Below are 19,780 nucleotides of genomic sequence, written 5' to 3'. Positions count from 1 at the left end.
GGTGTAGCTCAGAGGGACCTGTGCTGGAGGCTGTGGGGAGTAATGGGGCAGTGGTACTAAAGCTGGGCTGCTTGTGGGGTGCGAATAGCTGGGCCTAAAAGGATGCAGGGACACACACACACACACACACACACACACACACACACACACAGCTTCCTCCTCCTGGAACACAAACACACGCTCCTTTGGGGGATACACACAAGTTTCATGCACACATTAGTTTCTTATGGTCCTTGCTCTCCACCACACTCGTACACACGTGTGCAGCACACACACCCCTACAAGCTCTCCCCCTCAGGGTATCACACATGTGTGACTGACTACAAAGTCTTAGCCTCACAGACCGCACAGGGCCCTTTGGGGATGGGTAGGTGAGTAATCAGCTTCCAGAGAACTTTTCCCTCCCCAGAGAAACCTCATCTCCTTCCTGGGCAAGACTGGCAACCTCTCCTCTGGGTCTGCCACCACAGACCAGAAGGTTCTGGGTCCCCAGAGAAGAGTCCATGCATATCTCTCTCTCTCTCTCTCTCTCTCTCTCTCTCTCTCTCTCTCTCTCTCTCTCTCTCTCTCTCTCACACACACACACACACACACACACACAAATGAAGAAGAGTAAGTTTATAGTAAGTTTATTGTATTTTTCTGTCAGCTCAGGGAGGCAGAGGTGGGGAGTGGGCAGGAATACAAAGCAAGCAATGGGGAGCCGAGGCAGCAATTGGGTGTTTTTGGAAGAGGCAAGCTGGGAAGAAAAGGAAAGGGCATAGGGATTGAGGGAGATGGTGAGAAAAGAATGGAAGGAGAGGCAGTTGAGGCTAGGGATCCTGAGAGAACTGGATCGAGAAGAGGAAGAGTACTTGTAACCTCAGTTTTCCTGTATCCTGAATGGTTTGGGTGAAGGATGAAGGAGGGTGCAGGGCAAGGGGACTAAGGCAGAGGGACTGAGGCCCAGGCTATCACCCTTCATAGGAGGTCCTGTCACAAGGTTCACTCTCAGGCCAGTGCCAACCCCATTCCCCTGGCAAAGCTCACCTTCCAGAAGGTTCTGCACAGGGTGAGTGGCAAATCACTGGGTACTCTTTCCCACAGGGCCTGTGCTCCCAACCTGTGCTCTGATTAGGAGAGCTAAAGGCTTTGTCCTTTGATAACAGGATTCTGCTGAAAACAGATGATAAAGGAAGGACTTCGTGGGCAGGGAGGCCCTCCTCCATGTTCCTGAACTCTCTGAGGTGATGTGCTCCTACCTGTGGTGGTGTGCTCCTGAGAATTCTAAGGTACATACTGGGCATCTGTGACTAGCCAGATGCAGAGAGCTTTGTGGTTATTTGTTCCCGTGTTCAAGAAACAGCAGAACTAGAGGTCAAGAGGCCTGGGCCAGTCCTGACTCCAGCACTTACCAGCTGTGTGACCTTGGGCAATCATCTGACCTGGTTTATAAATTGAATTTGCTGCTTGGGTGATAAGAAATTGTGTCTGTGCACAAGTGTGAGCTGTTACATGGGTGTGTAGCAGAATGGAATGGTGGAGGCTGGCAGTCAGGAGCCTTTAAATCTAGATCTATCCTTGACTGGCTGTGTGATCTTGGACTAGTTCCTGCTCTCTCTGGTCCCAGCGTTCTCTCCTGTAAAATGATCGTTCTGTGATTCAGACACCCCGCCTCACCCTCCATGCCAGGCCACACTGGTTCAGTATGCTCCCCTGGGACCTAAGTGAGCAGTGAGAGAGAGAGTTGAGAAGAAATAATGAAAGAAGGGCTAGGGTTTGACTGAAAAGGGAATGGGGAAGCAGTGGTGTAAGTAAGCCTCTGGAAGAGGAGACCCAGTGGCTAACTTATCAAGGAGAGCAGGAGATGCCAAAGGCACTGGGATCTGCTACATTCATTTCGTCTGCAGGCCCAGGAGCCCAAGAGGAATGCAGGGAAGACAGCTGGGGAGGCTGTAAGTGGGAAGCTCCCCATGGCCTGGCACCTCAAATGAGACTACATGTCTTCTGGAACCGGCTGGAGGAACAAAGAATAAGAGAAATAAGTCTATTCCTCCCTGACTCCTTTGAGTTCTAGGATCTACCTCCATGGCTCCCGGACCCCACTCTTCTTTTCCAGTTGGGTGATGGCATCTGGGGCATAGCTGCAGTGCCACATCCAGAAATATCCCAGGCCTACAGCTCTTCACCTCCACCTTCTGCCTGCTTCCTACCTCCTCAGCCATCCCTTTGTACTGTTCTCTCCCCTCCCACCTCCCTTAGCCTCCATCTCCTCACCTCTACCCCTGTTCCTTCCTCATCTCCTTCCCTTTCCTCTTTTCCTCCCCCCTCCTGCCCTCCTCCTACTCTTCTTTTTCTCACCCCTCCCCTCCCTCTCCCCCAGTTCCTTACTGAGGGCACTGGCAGGTCTTCTTCTCACTGAGGAGTCTCTTGATCTGAGACATCCGCTCTGCCTGGCGCTGTCCAGGAAGAAGGAGGGGAGTTGTGAGGGTCCCAGGCCTCCAGAAGGGAGGTGCCCCTTAGAGGGAGGAGGGGGGAAAGCTGGGAGAGGAGAAGCAGAGACTGTGGCTGAGGCCATCTGTCCCAGAGTTAACTCTGCTCCTTCCTGCCTCTCCCTCCATGTGATCTGGGACAGAGCCCAGCCTGCATTGAGGGAACTCGGCAGTGGGCAGATAGAAAGAGCAGAAGCAGGTCACATACACAAGGTACTCTTGTTGCTATATAGGAGGAGTGCATGGGTGGTCTGTGGAGGTTCACTCACCCTGCGGTGCCAGCACTTGACACAGCAGAAGATACACAACCCAGTGAAAATCAGGAAGCCTGCAATTCCCCCCAGCACACTGGCCAGGAGCTTTGGCCAGGCCCAGGTGAATGCAGTAGGCAAAACTGAAAGAGAGAGAGAGAGATGTATTCAGCTCACTGCTCTCCATCAGGGCGCTAAGCATTCTGAAGGACTTGAGGAAGGCCTCGCTGCCCAGATGTTGTTGGGTGTGATCCTCGGGCTGGGAGAGCAGGGCCGGGTACACTGGGCTCTCATAGTCCACTGGGGCTGGAGAGGAAACGCTGGGGAAGGAGTTTTAAGGTTTAGAGACTACAGGGCACTCTGGGGAGCTAGGAACAGCAGTCCAACGTGTGTGCCCCACGTGCATGCACACACGCATGAGTGCTTGTGGCTGGATTTGGAAAGGAACTAGGAGCGGGGCTCTTGGTCGGGGGGACCCATTCCTGGGTTTAGGGGAGTGAGGACTTGTAGGACTATAGTGGGTGCCTAGGGCCCGCGACCACACTCCATCTCACCTCATCTCCACTGTGTCCAGGCACTGTACACATAACCCACCATCGCAGGGGATTTGGGAGGCTGGACTCGGGTGGTCTCCACCAACCCTGGGAAGGTCCTACAGCTCAGGGGACAGGGACTTGGGGTTAGGCCTCACTCACTTACCCTCGACCTTAGATTCCAGCAGGATTTTGTCCTTGTCACTCAGTAGACACTGCCATGTCCCTGACTCAGAGTTCTGCATCTCCACTTTCTTCTGTTGATTTGAGAACTTGACATCCCGGTCCTCCAGCTTCAACCTCAGCATCAGGTTGCGGGAGCTGGGCCCCAGCACCTCACAGGTCAAATGGTTCTGGGACTTAGTCACTGCAGAGGGATCAGAGCCTGAGGCTGGGATCCCGGACCTCTGGGTTCCCCGCACCTCCATGCTCTAAGTGGATTCAGTAGAACAATCAAAATGACACTTTACACGGGCACTCCTCCTTTAGCCTCTAAGAGTACATTTTCATGCACTTCTAATAGAGAAAACACAGTTTTTGAAGTCCAACGGTTTTGGATTCGAATCCCAGCCCCACTGCTTACTATCTACATGTCCCTGAGCAAGTGATTTAGGAACCTGAGACCCAGAGAATTATTAAATGCACAAATACTTGTACATTTCTTGAATGGGGACTGGCATGTGGGAAGCATCTAGTATTAGTCGTTATGACCTGTGGGGTTGTCATGATGATTAAGAAGGAGGAAAGTGAAGGACCTGTGTGGAGACTGACATCATCATCACTATTAAACTCAGAGCATATTTTGTTATCCTCATTAGGAGAAAGGAGACACAGAGAGATAGGGGGCTTAGCCGGGGGCATGGAGGGTGAGGGCAGAGGCAGAACTAGAACCCTGGTTCTTAGTGCATGCCTTTTGAGGATTCTCAGTGAATCGTCCCTCTAGGCTGGCTCATAGATGTTAGGAAAGAACATGCGGATTCCAGTTTCAATTAAAAACCAGCCCCCAAACCAGTGGGCCCTTCATCAGCTCCATCAGACAATCAAGGCCTAAGCATCCTTTTGTGGGCCTGTCCTGCCTTGGAAGGAAACTTGGGCCAGACCCCTTCACCTCCTGCCCCTCCTTCCCCTTCTCAGCCCAGCTCCTCACTTCTCATCATCACAAGTTTCAATTCCTGATGCAACTGCCCCTTGCTGAGAAGCAGGGTCAGGTTTCCAGAACCAGCATCCTGAGGTAAGGCGTGGGGCAGGCTGATGCTGAACGGGAAGGTTTCTTTCATCTGGAACTTGCAGTCTTGGTGAACCTTCACAGACACCTTCTTGTTCTCCATGGAGAAGTTGATGCAGGGCTTAGGGGATGATGCCCCCTCCTTCTGCCACTTCAGCTCTCCTTCCAAGTTTATATTATCGCAGGTGAGTCCGAAGGAGAACTCCACTTGCTCCCCCTCCTTTGTATATGCTGTCTCGGAGACCTTCTCGAAAGCTGGGGGTAGGAAGGGGAAGAAAGGGGGTAGGAAGGGTCAGAAGGAAATAGAATGGATGGAGTAGGCATGTGGTGGAGACAACACAGGCATGGAAGGGGCCCAGGTGTGTCCAAACACCTAGGTTGCCCTTTCAGACCCTTAAATTCCCATCTACCTCTCCAATCTTGTCTCTCTGTCTCTCCACCCCAGCATGTTCCCATGGCAGTGCCCCCTCCCGCTGGAAGCCCTCATAGAACAGCCAAGCTACAGGGGGGCCTTGCCCTCTTCAGGATCTCTGGAGCACAGAGGGTATTTGGCACACTACTTAGATGAGTAATTTGGCACCCTTCACAAGATAAAACAAATATATAGGGCTTACTACGTACCAGGCACTGTTCTAAGTGTATTACACACATTAATTTTCACCATAACACTACAAGGCAGTGTACAAGGTAGGTACTATCACAGTGAGCATCATTCCCATTTTACAGATGCAGAAACCAAGGCACAGAGAGATTGAGTAACTTGACCAAGGTCACATGGTTAAGTCAGAGTCAGGATTTAAATCCCTAGTCCATGCAGTTAGCCACCACACCACCCTACTTGTGTCCCATAAGCACCTGGAGGACAGGAATGGGTAGAACCTGCATTCTGGGCTCTCAATTTTCCCCACAGTGCCTAGCTCAGTATTCTACAGGTGCAATATAAAATTTCCTCAGGGCTGGCTTGCCGCTGTTAGTGTCCCTGAGTAAGTAGATTTGCCAGTTTGGTGGGCATGGGGAGCGGAGGCAGCAAAGAAAATAGATGCCCTTGACACTCCTCCTTTAGGGCCTCCTCCAGGCCTCTCTGGGGTCCCTTCCATCCTTACATCCGTGTCCCTTCTTTCCTCCAGGTCCACCACCCTGAGGAAGGGAGGGCCCAGTGTATCCCTCAGGACAGTTTTCACCTTTAGGGAGCCTAGCCCTAGCCTCCCTCTGTCTCTTCGTATGGGACACAGGAGCAAAGCTGTGAGAACAGAGGAAGGGTCTGTCAGCTGCTGAGGCAGGGGGGAGCCTGCAGGGAGATGAGCTCCTCTTACCCAGCACGTAGATGTTTATGCTGAACACCAGTGTCTTCCCATCCTTGGAGATGGTGCATGTCCAGGTGCCACTCTTCTGCAGCTCTGACTGGGACAGTGAAAAGCTCTTGCCCTCTGTATGCTTCGTATTCTCTGGATCTTTCCATTCTACTAAAGGGTCACTACCAGAAGGGCTCTCCAAGGTCATGGTCAGGCTTTCCCCAGGCAGTAAGCAGATGGGGCTGCGGATGTCCAAATTGGAATTCACTGTGGAAGGAGCAGACCACCTGTGTCACACACACACTATCCCAAAGGAGACAGGAAGAAGCCAGGAAACCAAAAGTGTCTCTCCATTACCCCTGTCCCCAACATCTCTCTTCCTGCCAACACCCAGCTGCTCACCCCCAGACCCAGGCAGGGCTCCCTTCTCCCTTCCTCCTCCTCTCTCCGTCCTCTCTTCTGTTGTTTCTTTCCCTCCTTCCTATAGTTCCTGCCCTTCTCCTGCCCCTTCTCTAGGTCTCTTCCTCTCTCCCCTTTCCTCTTCCTCCCAAGGCCTGTGAGGGTTTAAAGAGTTTCATTTGCCTCTGGACTGTTGAAGCACTGCCAGCACAGACCCTGGTTCGGTTTCAAGGATGGGAGTGGGGGAAGGGAGGAAGAAAGATTGGCTGGATGCGTCTGCACCCCAGGGCTACTCACATTTGAATACCATCAATTGCACCTTTGTTGTCTTGCCCTCCAATTCACAGTGGTAAGTCCCTGAGTCTTCAATGTCAAGATTCTTGATGATCAGAGGAAAGTATCCTTGGTCCCACCGGAGTTTTTTTGATTCGACACGGTTTTTCAGCTTGGAGGAACCTGGGAGGAGAAGCCATATGGAGGAGGTTGGGGTACCCTGGAACACGGCTTCCCTGATGAAGACTGTGCCTTCTTCTGATCTAAGTTGCTAATTTCCTGCCGTCGTCCTAGTCAGAGAAACCCAGACTAGCAAGGAAGTCCCATCAAATTCATTTATGTAACCAGGATAATATTTCATTAATCCAAAATAAAGTAACATCGTATTTAAAGAACACCAACATGCCAAATACAGAGGGTGCCAAAAAAATGTATACACATTTTCAGGGTTTTTTTGTTTTGTTTGTTTGTTTGTTTGTTTTAAGATTTTATTGGTGCAGGGGAACAGGACTTTATTGGAGAACAGTGTGTTTTTCCCAGGACCTATCAGTTCCAAGTCAAGATGTTGTCCTTTCAATCTCAGTTGTGGAGGGCACAGCTCAGTCCCAAGTCCAGTCACCGTTGTTCAATTTTAGTTGCACAGCCCACCATCCTTTGCGGAAGTCCAACCGGCAACCTTGTGGTTGAGAGCATGCGCTCCAACCAACTGAGCCATCCAGCAGCCTGGGAGGCTGCCGCTCGTTGTCTTCATTCTAGTTGTGGAGGGCAGCAGCTTGCTGACCCATGTGGGAATCGAACCAGCAGCCCTGTTGCCAAGAGCTCGTGCTCTAACCAACTGAGTCACCAGTCTGCCCCTGTATACACATTTTAAGAAAGGAAAAAACTATTAAAATTGTAATACTCAGTATATACTGATAACAAAAGATGAATACAAGTCACGTTTAACTTCTTCAATTACAAGAGGTGCTCAAAGTGTTTACCATCAGTGTTACTTTAATACAGTTTTTAAAATGTGTATACATTTTTTTGGCACCCTCTGTAGTTTACATGCATCATCTTAAATATTCTTCACAACAATTCCAAGAAATATGTAATGTTTTGCTTATTTTGCAGATAAGGAAACTGAGGTTCAGAGAGATTAGATAGTTGCCCAAACTCTTACTTACACATCAGCAGGAACATAATTTGTATATAATTTGTAATATCTACCAGAATTACAAATACATGTACAAAACTAAATGTCCACCAAGAAAGGATAGATAAATTACAGTCCACCATTCAGTGTAATTCTATAAAAGAAGAGTGAGGAAGCTCTCTAATATGTTGAAATGGAGTAATATCTAAGAAACATCATTAACTGAATAAATCCAGATATTAAACAGGCTACCATTTGTTTTAAAAAGAGGGGAAAGTTTATCTATCTATCATCTATCTGACTCGAATATCAACAAATATATCTGACTCGCATATCATAAGAAAATGGTAACTGGTTGCTTCTGGAGGAGAGGAAGTGAATACCCTTGAGACAGATGTAGGAGGGGGCCTTTTCACTATATACCTATTTCTACCTTTTGAATTTTCATTCCAGTAAGTGGTGGAATGGGATTAAAATTCATGCCTGTTAGGTACAGAAAAAAATTTGACTGTGGTTCAGAAATTGACTGTGGGGAATCGGGAAAATGATAAGCCTTTGTCAGAGATCAGGAAGTTGGGAAGGGGAGCTGTTCTGGAGGAAACTCAAGTTATAGAAATAGAACAAAAGCACTGACACAAAAGACAAGAATTTTTAGAAAGGAGCACATTGTTTCACTCTCACAGTTGATCAAAGAAATGCAAATTTAAATAATGATATATTTTTCAACTACCAACTATATTGGAACCTGGACATTTGAGTGTTGTGAGATTCTGGATCTTATTTAAACCTTTTATTTTAATGGGCTTTATTTGACACCACTCTGTCAAGGGAAGGGGCAATGCCACCTTATTACTACCAGGGGTAGGTAGAAATCTAGGTTCCTTCCTTATCCTCCATTGCCACTAGAGGATATTCCTCGTTACTGTTGGGTAGGAGTGGAAGCTCTACTGGTCTCCTTGGACCCTGCTGTGGAAGTGGTGAGTTATTGCTGGGTGATGGTGAAAGTCCTGTTGCCTCCATTGGGCCTCCTCTGACACCACTGCAGCAAGGAGGGGTGCCTCATGACTCCTGGGAGGGGCTGGATGTCCAGGCTCCTCCTGTGATCTCCACTGACATGTCAGGGGTTGAAGAGTCACTGGCTGGTGTGGATGAACATCCCGGCTTCCTACTTTGCATTCCCTGACACCATCCCAGTGAGGGTGTTGGGTTGCCTCATTACAGCCTTAGGAAGGTAATGCTGGCATGAGTGGGGGTGGGGCCACAGTTTTTTTCTCTTGTGTTTGACTGGAGTAGAGCAGTTATTATCTAAAATTGTTTTGTCTTGCTAAGTTGCTTCTTTTCTGGTCTTTTGGCTAGAGAAAACAGGCTTTTGTTGAGGCTTATTTTTGTCTGTGCCCATTGGCATTTTCAGATTGTCACCTTGATCAGCTCCAAGACTGGGATATATAAAGCAACAAGAAAACTTACCACTATGTTGTTCCTCAGGTCCTGAGGCCCCTACTAGTCTACCCTCCTCTCTACACCTTTCAAAATCTTTTGATGTTCTATATGTAACGTCCAGGGTTTTCAGTTGTACTTAATGATAGGAAAAGCAAAAAGTATGTTACTATGGACTGACTTATGGACCTCCAAAATTCATGTGTTGAAGCCCTAACACTCACTGTGATGGTATTTGGAGATGAGGCCTTTGGGAGGCAATTAGATTTAGATGTGGTCATGAGGGTGGGGGCGTCATGGTGGGATTAGTACCTTTATAAGACACCAGAAAGCTTGTTTTCTCCCTTTTCCACCTTGTGAGGACACAGAAAGATGGCGCCATCTGCAGGCCAAGAAGAGAGTCCTTTCTAGAACCCGACCATGCTGGCACCCTGATTTCAGACTTCCAGCCTCCAGAACTGAGAAAATACACTTCTGTTTTCTGAGCCACTCAGTGTATAGTATTTTGTTATAGCAGACCAAGCTGTCTAATGCATACATTTACTTCATTTTCCTAAAAATCCTCATTTGTTTTCTTTAAATTGGATCATTTTATTGTACAAACACAATGGAATTTATATGCACACACTGTGCTGAAGTATTTCACCCTTTAAAATGTAAATAACACACTTGGATTAACTTTGGTCACAGGGGTCAGAACTAACAACTGCCTCATAAACAAGTGTGCCCCCAAAGTCTTTTAAGCCTGCAGTTATGTTTTAGGGGGAAGGATGTGATTAATGACATTCATCAAGCTCTGAAGAAAGGAGTCATTTTATAATAATACTCTATTGTATTTACATATATACATGTAAGCTCTCATTCTTTTTATTAGCTACATAAGTTCCCACAGTTGTACCCATAGTTCAACTCTTTCCTCACTGATTAGTATTCAGGTTGAATTATAGTCTCTCATATTATAAACAATGCTTATAACAACATCCTTGCATAAATATCACAAAATATTCACAATTTTATTTTTGTCAGAAGGATTTTCCAGAATAGCTATTACTAGATAAAAAGGTTTAGAATTTTGTATTTATTAAATATTGCTAGATTATTTTTAAAAATTAGTCTAATAACTGATCATCCCATCACGGTATAATTTTATAAGGGAGTAAGATAAAGGTATATACAGTATAATATCATGTATTTAAATAATACATATTATATTTTCCACAGTAAACAACGATTGGAAGGAAATAAATCAAATATTGACAGAGCATATCTTTGAAAGGTGGGAGTACGTGTGCATTTGATTTTCTTCCTTATTCTTTTCTGCATTTGCCAAATATTTTATAATGAGCATGTAATACTAAAATCTGAAAAAACAGTAATATCAATCAAATTTGTATAAAGGAAGTAACATTGGATGGTACAAATCAATATACAGTCAAATCTTATTAAGCAGATGCCATTTCAGCAAAATTTGTATAACAAAAAGATATCGAAAGATCAAGCTGACCTGGCCCCTAATTTCACTTTTAGGAATTTATCCTACAAAGACATTTGCACATTTGTCCAAAGATACAAGGTTTCATTCCCTGCAGAATTGTTGGCAGCACTAAACTGAAAACAGCCTAAACGTCCAACAACATGGGATTAGTCAAGTAAATTGTGGTATGATTATACAAAAGAACTATACAGTCACTGAAAAGAAATGAGGGAGAAATATATACAGATATATTTGGCCATATATATGGTGCCCAAAAAATGCACTTTAGGGGGAAAACTGTGTTAAAATTGTAATACTCAATGTATACTGATAACAAAAGAGAATACAAGTCATGTTTGACTTCTGCAATTACAAAAGGTGCTCAAAGTGGTTACCATCAGTGTAATTTTAATAGTTTTTTTTCCTTTCTTAAAATGTGTATACATTTCTTTGGCAGTGTGTGTGTGTGTGTGTGTGTGTGTGTGTGTGTGTGTGTGAACATATACATGAATATAGAATAATCTTCAAAATATCTGTCTAATTTGAAAAAAACCAAGGTTAGAACCAGGTATGTTGCTTGAATGTATCTTTTGTTTTTCACTATACATATTATATGTATTCCCAGTATCTATAACATTACTTAGCAATTTTAAGAGAGAGAGAAATGTATTGATAATTTAAGAGAAGAAGGAAGAGGGGATTACTATATACTTGCGGGCTTCTAAATATGTGCACAGTTCATCTCTTGAAGGAAACATAGAAACTGGTTAAAACAATTGCCTCTGGGGAAGGGAATTAAGGTACTAGGGAGTAGGAGGGAGATTTATTGTCACTGTATATCATTTGCATGGTTTAAAATTTTACCATGTACATATATGACTTTCTCAAGTTGTTTTAATTTTAAAATTAATAAAAATAAATAAAGTCCCAGATGAAAGTCAGCTTATTTCAAGTAACTAAGCAGAATAAAATTCTAGGACAGGAAAATTGCTTGCAGAATTTGTGGGAGTTGCGGTCCTGAGCTCTGCCCAAGGGTGTGAATTACATAATGGGTACCAGGAGCTCTGACATCCTGGATGTTCAATCCATAATGCTTTTCTCCCGGGATGGGGAGCCAGACCACCCTACCTGTCACCAAGAATCCTGGTGCCGAATTGGAGTTCTGAATTCCCAGAATCCTGGTCCCAGAAGGATATTTCCAGTTGAAGTGCATGCTTTTCTTCTGAGGAGAATTGCAGGGCAGCTCTGCCATGTCTCCTGCCTTACCCAGCACCAGTTCTTGTCCCTGAATGACCACTGGGAGCAGGGCTAGGCAGAAAAGAAGGAGGTGAGGCCTCAAGCCCCTCACTTCCCACCTCCACCCCATTCCCCACTTTTGCATTTCCCAATCAGCCCCTCCTCCCAGGCCATCTGCATCCAGATCCCAATTCTGAGCACTCACCCAGTTGCAGTAGCAGAAGCAGGTTCCTAAAAGAGGTTCCCCCGTTCATTGTGGCCTTGCGGAGGCAAGCAAGGACCTGGGACTTCCCCTGCTTGAGGGCAGAGTCTGAGGGAGATACTAATTGTTAGGCAGTAGTCATTTATTGGGCCTGGGGCATAGGGGGAAGATATGCAATCTCTCCATTAAACTGAGGGGTGGGTCTAGCAGTCTGTGTTTGCACAAATCCTTATCTTACAGCCAATCCAGAGACCTGGACATGCAAACCGCAAAGCAGACACCCACCAGTATGTGCCATATTATGCTGTGCCCAGGCCAGGGGTGGAGTCTCTGCCAGTTGGCATCAGAAAAAGATGAACAGAGAAGGTGACAAATTGGTGCGGACTGAGACCAGAAAACCACGCCAGGTCATGAAGGTCTTTGAATGTCATGATGGGATGCTGGGACTTGACCGTGGGCCCTGGGGAGCCAACAAAGGACTTTATGTAGGGATGGACAAGACTAGATTTGTAAAATGGCTCTCTTGAGCTTCTGTGTGAAAGATGAGTGGGAGGAGGCCAAGCGCAGGAGGCAGGATTATAACAATCCTGACAGAAGAGGCCTGAACTCAGACAGTGGTGGTGAGAGGTGGGAAAAGAGATTGACCTCAGGGACAGTTCTGAGATGAAATTCCCAGGGGTTGGGGCCTGATGGAGTGTGAGGGGCAAGGGAGAGAAAGAGCAGAGGGTAATGCCCTGATCTCTAGCAGATCAATCCTGTAAGTCCTTTGAGTGTGACAAGCATAAGATGAAGGAGCAGGAGCAGGTTTTATGAGCTTAGAAGACTGTCGTTCGCTGCGGGGAGGGGGCTGCAGAAGAGTTCTGAATAGACCTTGAGGAACAGGCAGCATTAGGTTAGAGCAGTTATTCTCAAAGTGTGGTCCCAGATCAGCAGCAGCAGGAGCAGCGGTCACCTGGGAACTTGTTAGAAATGCAAATTCTCAGGCCTCACCCAAGACCTGCTGATTCAGAAACTGGGGGTGGGTCTAGCAGTCTGTGTTTTCACAAACCTCCAGGTGACTGATGCATGTTCAAGTTTGAAAGCCTGGGTTAGATAGAAAGGAAAGGGGAGGGGCATCCTGACATTTTGGTGTTCAGAGGTGCAGGGGGAGGTGAGGGGTGGGCTGTGAAAAGAGAACTGAGAGTCTGGAATGGGCTGGGGGGGGAGTGGTAGCAGGTGATGTGGGAAAGGCTTTTGAGGATTGATTGCAAATCTTGACAGGCTAGGGAGCTAGGGAGCTTTGTTCTGCAGGTGACTGGGAGTCACTGCTGATTTTTGAGCAGAGATGTGACATGGCCTATCCAGAGCTGTTAGGAAGCTTGATGTAGCAAGTCAGAATCAGAGGACATGGAAGAATTAGAAAACAGAGGATGGCCACCAGATAGTGCCTCAAAGAAAGGCAGGAGCAGAGCTCAAGTGTCTTGGAACTCTAGGCCCAGACTATAAGTAGGCTTCAAAGAGGTGAATGCCTTGGGAAGAGTGTCAGCATGGACCTTATCCAGAATTTGGCAAGATGATACCCTGCATCCAGACTTATTTTTCTGTCCCCCAAGCCTGGTCTTTCTTTTTCCTAGAAGCCACCTCTGTTGTTTGAGTTCTGCACTGATCTGCCCACTCTAAACTCCCACGACACCCTGTTGACATTCTCTTGGGCATGTCCTACCTTCTACCTATGGAGCAATTAATTGGGTTTTCATTTTTCCCTTACCAACTTGATCTCCTCTAGGACAGAAATGATGGTTCAGCCAGATCTGCCGTTACTGCAGGCCTGGCACCAGCTGCAGCATAGAGAAGGGACTCAGGAGGTGTTTGCTAAACTTAAACCAAATTGAATTGAATGGAGGAGAAGAAATCACTGACTTCTTTCTGTACTCGACATATTAATTCTGTTACTAAAATGGGTCATTTAACTGTGTGTGCACTCCCAGCACTGGCCTGGATCAAGCCAAGTCGTTCCAATCATTCTGCCTATTCTTGTGCACCCCCCACTCCAATCCCCACCCTGCCATGGGCCATCCTCTCAGCCCTGCCCTCTGCAAGGAAGATGACTCTTATAGGCTGCATAGCTCAGGCTCCTTTGCCCTCCAGCTACTAATTGGTGTTGGCCAACGGGGAGCACCCGCAAGAGATCAGAGAATCAGAGAGAGAGGCTGGGGTATTTTTCCTTACCCTCTTCCTGCTATGGAAGTATTCTCTGCAAATGGCTGTATTCCCTCTGTTCTCCCTTCCTCTCCCCTACTGATTACAACTCTTATCTGGTAGCCCCTTATCCACAGCTCAAATTCTCACTGAGTTCCAGAAACACCATTTTGGCCTTTGTTTCTTCAGGACCCTGCCTGCTGTTGCTAGTGTTAGTCTGCTGCAATGTGCTGGTTGGTTCCCTGTCCATACCTTCCTCTGTGAAAAACCCCCTCTCTGCAGTCTATTGAATCATCTGAGGCACACTATTTCCTTTTGGGCACTGGTCCATGATCAGATGTAGCACTCAGATGGGTGCTGGGGGCTGGGTTCTCCTATGAGGTTTGGGGGAAAATTTTTTTTTAAAGTCCCCTCCAGTCACTCCATCTGTCCAAAAGAGTAATGACCCAGGGCCTAGCACATGGTACAGGCTTGATAGAATTGTTTAAGCAGGTAAACAGGAAGAAAACATGTCAGGAAGAAGGGTTCCAGGAAAGGAGGGAGGCTGCTCACGGGTGCAGTTGTTTACAAGTTAACTTGGAGCACAGAGGTATTGAGGGAAAGGCTTGGGTGAGAAAGTGGGGTAGGGGCACCCCTATTATCTGAGAGTGGTTCCCACTGTCCCCGCATCCCAGACTCACTGTGTCTTTGGTGAGCAGAAAGTAAAGAAGTCTCCTAGGGGATACCTCTTCCCTGGGGTCCAAATTCAGCTTAGATGTTTGAGGAAGGCTGGGACATTCCTGACCTTTCCCAAATGTGCTCATTTTTCCTTCCCCACTCCATGATCCTGAGGTGCAGAGGGCCACCTTCCAGCTCCCTGCACTGCCTCAACCCACCCCAAGGTCTCTCTCGGCTAGGTGAAAGAGGCTATGGGTTTCCAGCTGCTGCTTGCTTTGGTGCTATGGGTTTCCGCTGCCACCCTAGAGAGCTGGCCTTTGATTCCCACACCCTCAGCCTCCAGAGACGCTCTGCAGCAGTGCCCTAGCAGTCGCATCCTGTACACCACAGCCCTGAGAGAGGCTTGGAGGGCTCACTGGTCCCCGAGGGGTCCTGGCAACTCTCTCTCTCTCTCTCTCTCTCTCTCTCTCTCTCTCTCTCTCTCTCTCTCCTTGTCTCCCTCCCTCCCTTGTTTTTCTGCTCATATCTGTGCATTTATACATCTATGCCTCCCCAAGTTGATGCCTCTGTCTTCAACTCCCTGCATTTGTCTCCCCTCCTCTGTGCGTCATACACCAGGAGGCAATTCTGGCTCTTCTGGTTTCTCTTGGAATGCCCTTTGCCTCTTTTCCTCTTTCATCTCTCCCTTCTCCAGCTGCCACCAAGCTCTAGTTCTTTTTCTTGCCTGTTAACAGGCATCCAGGCCTCTGGCAGGAATGCAGGCTTTCAACAAGCTTTGATCTAAAGGGACCCTGCAGAGCACAGTCTGGAGCCGAGGGATGGATACAAGGGAGATGGCTGCAGGGTGGACAAAGGGAAAAGGACAGATTCTGAGAAACAAACAGAGGCCCCAAGGGCTGATAATGGGAGGCTCGGAGGGAACGCAGAAGGTAGGGAGAGACCCAGAGCAGTTCATTAAAGTAACAGCTATTCTCCACACAATCCACGATCACACACAAAGCCCAGGGGAGTACAAACAAAACAGAGGAAGAGAAAAAGTGATGAGGAAATTCTGAGATGTAAGCTACATGCACAGCGCAGTAGACCAAAAGAGAGACAGAGACCAAGAGAGCGATGAGACCAAAATGGCAACACACACCCGCATACTCAGAGCCGCTGAGGTCCTTGCTGCCCTCACGTTGGCCCCCTGAGACGGGATGAGGAGTGAGGCTGGGGAGAGGAAGAGGGCACAGCCCCACCACAGCGACAGTCTGTGGTCCCACAGGCACTTTTATCTTCTCTCCATGGCCCCCAGTCAGCCCCCTCAAGCCCTGCCAAGGGGTGTGCCCCCCACAACACACACTCTCTACTGCTTACTGGCTTCATATAAACTTCCTAGAGACCATGACCTCTCTAAGGGACCCTTGTGGTTCAGTGGCTGCAACCTCCACCATCCTCTCCTTTGCCTCAGACGCCCACGCTGGGGGAGCTGTGCCCTCCCTCTTCCCCCTATCCCCGAAAGGTGCAGAACAGACTTCAACCTTAGAGCCTTACAAACCCAGGCCCCCATCTACCCCCTCTCAGCACCCACTTTCATAAAACTTACTTTGTTTAACAAACATTTATTGAGTGTCTAAAATGTGCAAGGCCCTTGGTCTACCCAACTCTCCCTCACTGCCACCTTACCACTATGGCCAGGATCAGGGCCTAAGGCACTGAGAGGCTTTTTCTGCCTGGAACCGGTTAGTGAGGGGAGTTTTTATTTTGAGGTAGACCTCTTCTATATTAGTGCACCCAAACTGAGAAAGGGAAATCATCTGGTGAGTTATCTATGATCCTATTCTCTGGGAACTCTCTCATTTGAGGTTAAGAGGGCGGCCATTTTGTATGAACCTACAGAATCTAACACAGCCCGAGAAATTATTTGTCAAAACACAAAACAGCAGTGATCTCCCCTATCAACTTCTACTCTCAGTCCTGTACCTCTAAAAATTTGCCCCACAAGAGTAGGACATTCAGGAGGAGAAATTCCAGCCAGAACAAAATCTTTGAATTAGAGAGAATGGGGCCTTTCTATTTTGAGACATTTCACTGTACCAGAGGAGACCTCTCTCCCAGAATACATCTACAAAGGGAAGGCAGAAGACGCCTGGGGAAGGAGGCTGCAAGGCCATGGAGGTCTTAGAGAGGTAAGGACGAAGGCTGTGGAGTTGTACAGGGTGTACCATCTTGATAGGTATCACCTCCTAAGTTCCCCCCCCCCCCCACGCCTGACCAAGCCCAGGGTTCGGAGGAGGTCTGCAAATCCTTTTCTATCTCCCTAATCTCTTTTTCCAGAGCAGCTAAGACACCTAAAACCAGTTCTCTTAGAACTAATTGTTCCAATGACGTATTTACCTAAAAATATATACTTATCACATTTACAGCATTTCATACATAAGAGCTCAGTTTCAACCCTTTTGAGAATTTTAGCTTTCTCATTTCATTAATCATTTTAAAGCTAATTAAAGGGGAAGTGCCTTTAGACATATTGTTCAAAAATCCTAAAAATGCACAGAAGTAGACAAAAATGCATGTAAACAGAAAAGATAGTTACTAGAGGCTTCATCAATCATGTGGCTTATGAAATGCTGCAAGTATGATTTCTGGTATGACTTTTTGGTGACTGTGTCATTGGGAAAATTGATTTGGGGAGAATTATCTCTGGACTAGATTCCACTTCTTTTTCTCTTTTTCTTGCTTTTCCCTTTGTTCCCCCCCCCCCTTTTTTTTGTATAGGCCTTCTCTCTCCTTAATATTTCGTCATTCTTTCTATTTCTTTCTCACTCCTTCTTTCCTCTTTTTTTCATCTTTTCCTCTTTTCCTATCTTTATCTCCTCCAGTCCTCATGATTAATTGCCTTCCACTGCCTTTCTCAGCCTGGGGTGGCCTTGAGTCCCTATTTTTTCTGCAGTCTTGTAATCCGAGTCAACATTGCTCTGAGGAGCATCTTCTGCTCTGGGCACTGAGCTGTGCCGGTAGGGAGGTGGAGAGGCGGTTGGCATAATCCCTGGCCTCTTGAAGCTCACAGTTCCAGTGGGAGATTGGTGCTCGTGAAATGCAAGAAAAAGTGACCAGCGTTGTGGGCAAAGAACAAGAAGTCTAGCACATTCCAGTGCATCTGCTGCCATGTTCTCCTCCCCTTCCCAGGCCCACAGAAAAGAATGAAGCTGAGTCTATTCATCTTACCTCTGGGCCTGTGTCTATCGTCCCCTCTACTTCTGCTTCTGCTTCTCGCACAGGTGTGCCTATGTAAAGGCTGGGAGCTCTGCCACCAGGAGCCCACTGGGGAGAGCGCTTGTTACTCCTGCAGAGACAGGAAGCCCGGTAGTGAGGCTCCTCCAAACCCCAGGCCTGGGCCAGCCCCCAACGTCACCATCTGGGGCTGGGGTCCCCACCCCTTGCCTCTCAGGGAAGATGTCAAAGTGAAAATGTCAAAGTCAAGGGAAAAAGTTAAGCAGAACCAGGCTGGAGCCCAGAGCGTCACTGCACTTCTTATTGGGTAGCAAGAAAAAGTGTCACTGCACTTTTTGTTGAGTGGCAAGAAAAAGATTATGTCAGTGATTCTGCAGTCTGGCCAGGGCTTCGGGGAAACAAGAAGTGGGAGGCAAGCGGAGGGCATATGAGAGCAGTTATGTTAAGACCTCAAGAGCTTCTTCTTCCTGGGCCCTAAGGGCACTTGTTCATCACCAGAGGCATTGTAGATGGCCCAGTGTGACAGAAAGGATCTGGGCTAGAGGAGGATGTCTGACACACCCAGAATGACAAGGGACCAGACTGTTTTCCTCTGGGCCTTCATCTCTGGTCAACCCTCAAATTTTTATCTCTAGCCCAGATCTCTCATAGCTCCAGATATGTATACCCATCTGCCCACTGGCCATCTCCATTTGGATGTTCACCAGACATAGCAAACTCAACACACCCCAAACTAAAGTTATCATCTGCATACTACCCCGCTCTGTTAACCTAAAAATAAAAGGACTTTCAAAATGAGAGGCAACCAGCATTTATTTGAGATAAAAAGAATAGCTATTCAGGAAGCAATGATTCAGGCAGAAGCCCAAATAATGTTCCAGTTAGGAGACAAAGGCAATGGGTATTTATGAGAAGGAAAAGGAGAACAATTACATTAACAGAAGGAAGGCATTTCTATTGGTGCAGATAACATAACATAGGGATGTTTATTCTAAAGCATCTTTTAATTTTCACTCTGTTAGCCATCAGTCCAGTAGTCACAATATCTGCTTTCTTCTTATCTTTGCAAACAGTTCTTTGGGACAAAATGTTGCTCAGGCTTAGTCCAAAGGTTATTTTGCCCTGTTGTTAACCTTCCAAAGATCTGAGGTATAAAATGTGCAAGGCAGTTCCTCGGGCATAGTAGCTCCAGCTCCATTTTATTTATTTACATCTTCAATCTTACTTTTCCTTCAAGTCTCCCACTCTGTGAGGGTTTCACCATCCAAGCTGCTCAAGCCAAATAAACTAGGTATATTCTTTGACTCCTTCTTAACCCATATCTCCCATGTATTTATTTACCAATTCTGGTGGCTATTACCTTCTAAATAGTTCTGAAGTCTATCTAAGTCAACTGTCCCACTGCCACCATTCCCATCCAAGGTGCCATCATCATCCTTTACCTGGACTATGGCTCCTACTTCCTCACTAGTCTCCTGGCTTCTCCATTCTTCTTCCTCCAGGCCATCTTCTGCAAAGTAGCCTGAGTGATCATTTAAATGTGCAAATGTCATCATGCCATTGCCCTACTATGATAAAAAATGGCGAGTTCATCTTGCAACTCCAACAATTAATACAAGTGTTTCCACTTGAAACAACCGTTTGCTTCATTTGCGGCAGAAGTGCTTCTCTCATTTCATAACATTTCATAACAAATGAGAAATGTTTTGTCCCATTCCATAACACAATGTACTCAAGGGTTGAAATTTAATAAAATTAATATTTACTGCTTCATCAAGGAAATTCTTAAGTAAAACTGGCGTGT

The 19,780-nt window shown here is 46.8% G+C and overlaps 1 protein-coding gene across 1 annotated transcript; it reads right to left on the bottom strand.

Annotated features, from left to right (window-relative positions):
* Positions 1 to 613: 613 nt before the first annotated feature.
* CD4 (CD4 molecule) lies at positions 614 to 18,149 on the bottom strand. The gene is made up of 10 exons (XM_081061124.1): positions 17,971 to 18,149; positions 11,932 to 12,036; positions 11,619 to 11,798; positions 6,469 to 6,627; positions 5,794 to 6,039; positions 4,403 to 4,735; positions 3,422 to 3,622; positions 2,741 to 2,865; positions 2,371 to 2,438; positions 614 to 1,996 (listed from the first exon to the last, which is right to left on the bottom strand). Exons 2-10 carry the CDS (start codon positions 11,978 to 11,980, stop codon positions 1,966 to 1,968), a joined length of 1,392 nt encoding a protein of 463 aa, XP_080917250.1. The 5' UTR covers positions 11,981 to 12,036; positions 17,971 to 18,149; the 3' UTR covers positions 614 to 1,965.
* Between the last annotated feature and the right edge of the window lie 1,631 nt (positions 18,150 to 19,780).

The sequence above is a fragment of the Rhinolophus hipposideros genome (genome assembly GCF_964194185.1).
Source record: "Rhinolophus hipposideros genome assembly, chromosome: 9".
Classification (NCBI taxonomy): domain Eukaryota; kingdom Metazoa; phylum Chordata; class Mammalia; order Chiroptera; family Rhinolophidae; genus Rhinolophus; species Rhinolophus hipposideros.
The sequence above is the reverse complement of the archived record's forward strand: the minus strand, read 5'-3'. Positions and strand labels throughout refer to the sequence as shown.

Bases quoted from the DNA above. Each gene is read 5' to 3' on its own strand.
- CD4 (XM_081061124.1), bottom strand. From the start codon at position 11,980: ATGAACGGGGGAACCTCTTTTAGGAACCTGCTTCTGCTACTGCAACTG. The intron at 11,799-11,931 runs GTGAGTGCTCAG...TTTTCTGCCTAG, and splicing joins GCTTCTGCTACTGCAACTGG to CCCTGCTCCCAGTGGTCATT. The intron at 3,623-4,402 runs GTGAGGAGCTGG...ATCCCTCTGCAG, and splicing joins GAAACTTGTGATGATGAGAA to TGACTAAGTCCCAGAACCAT.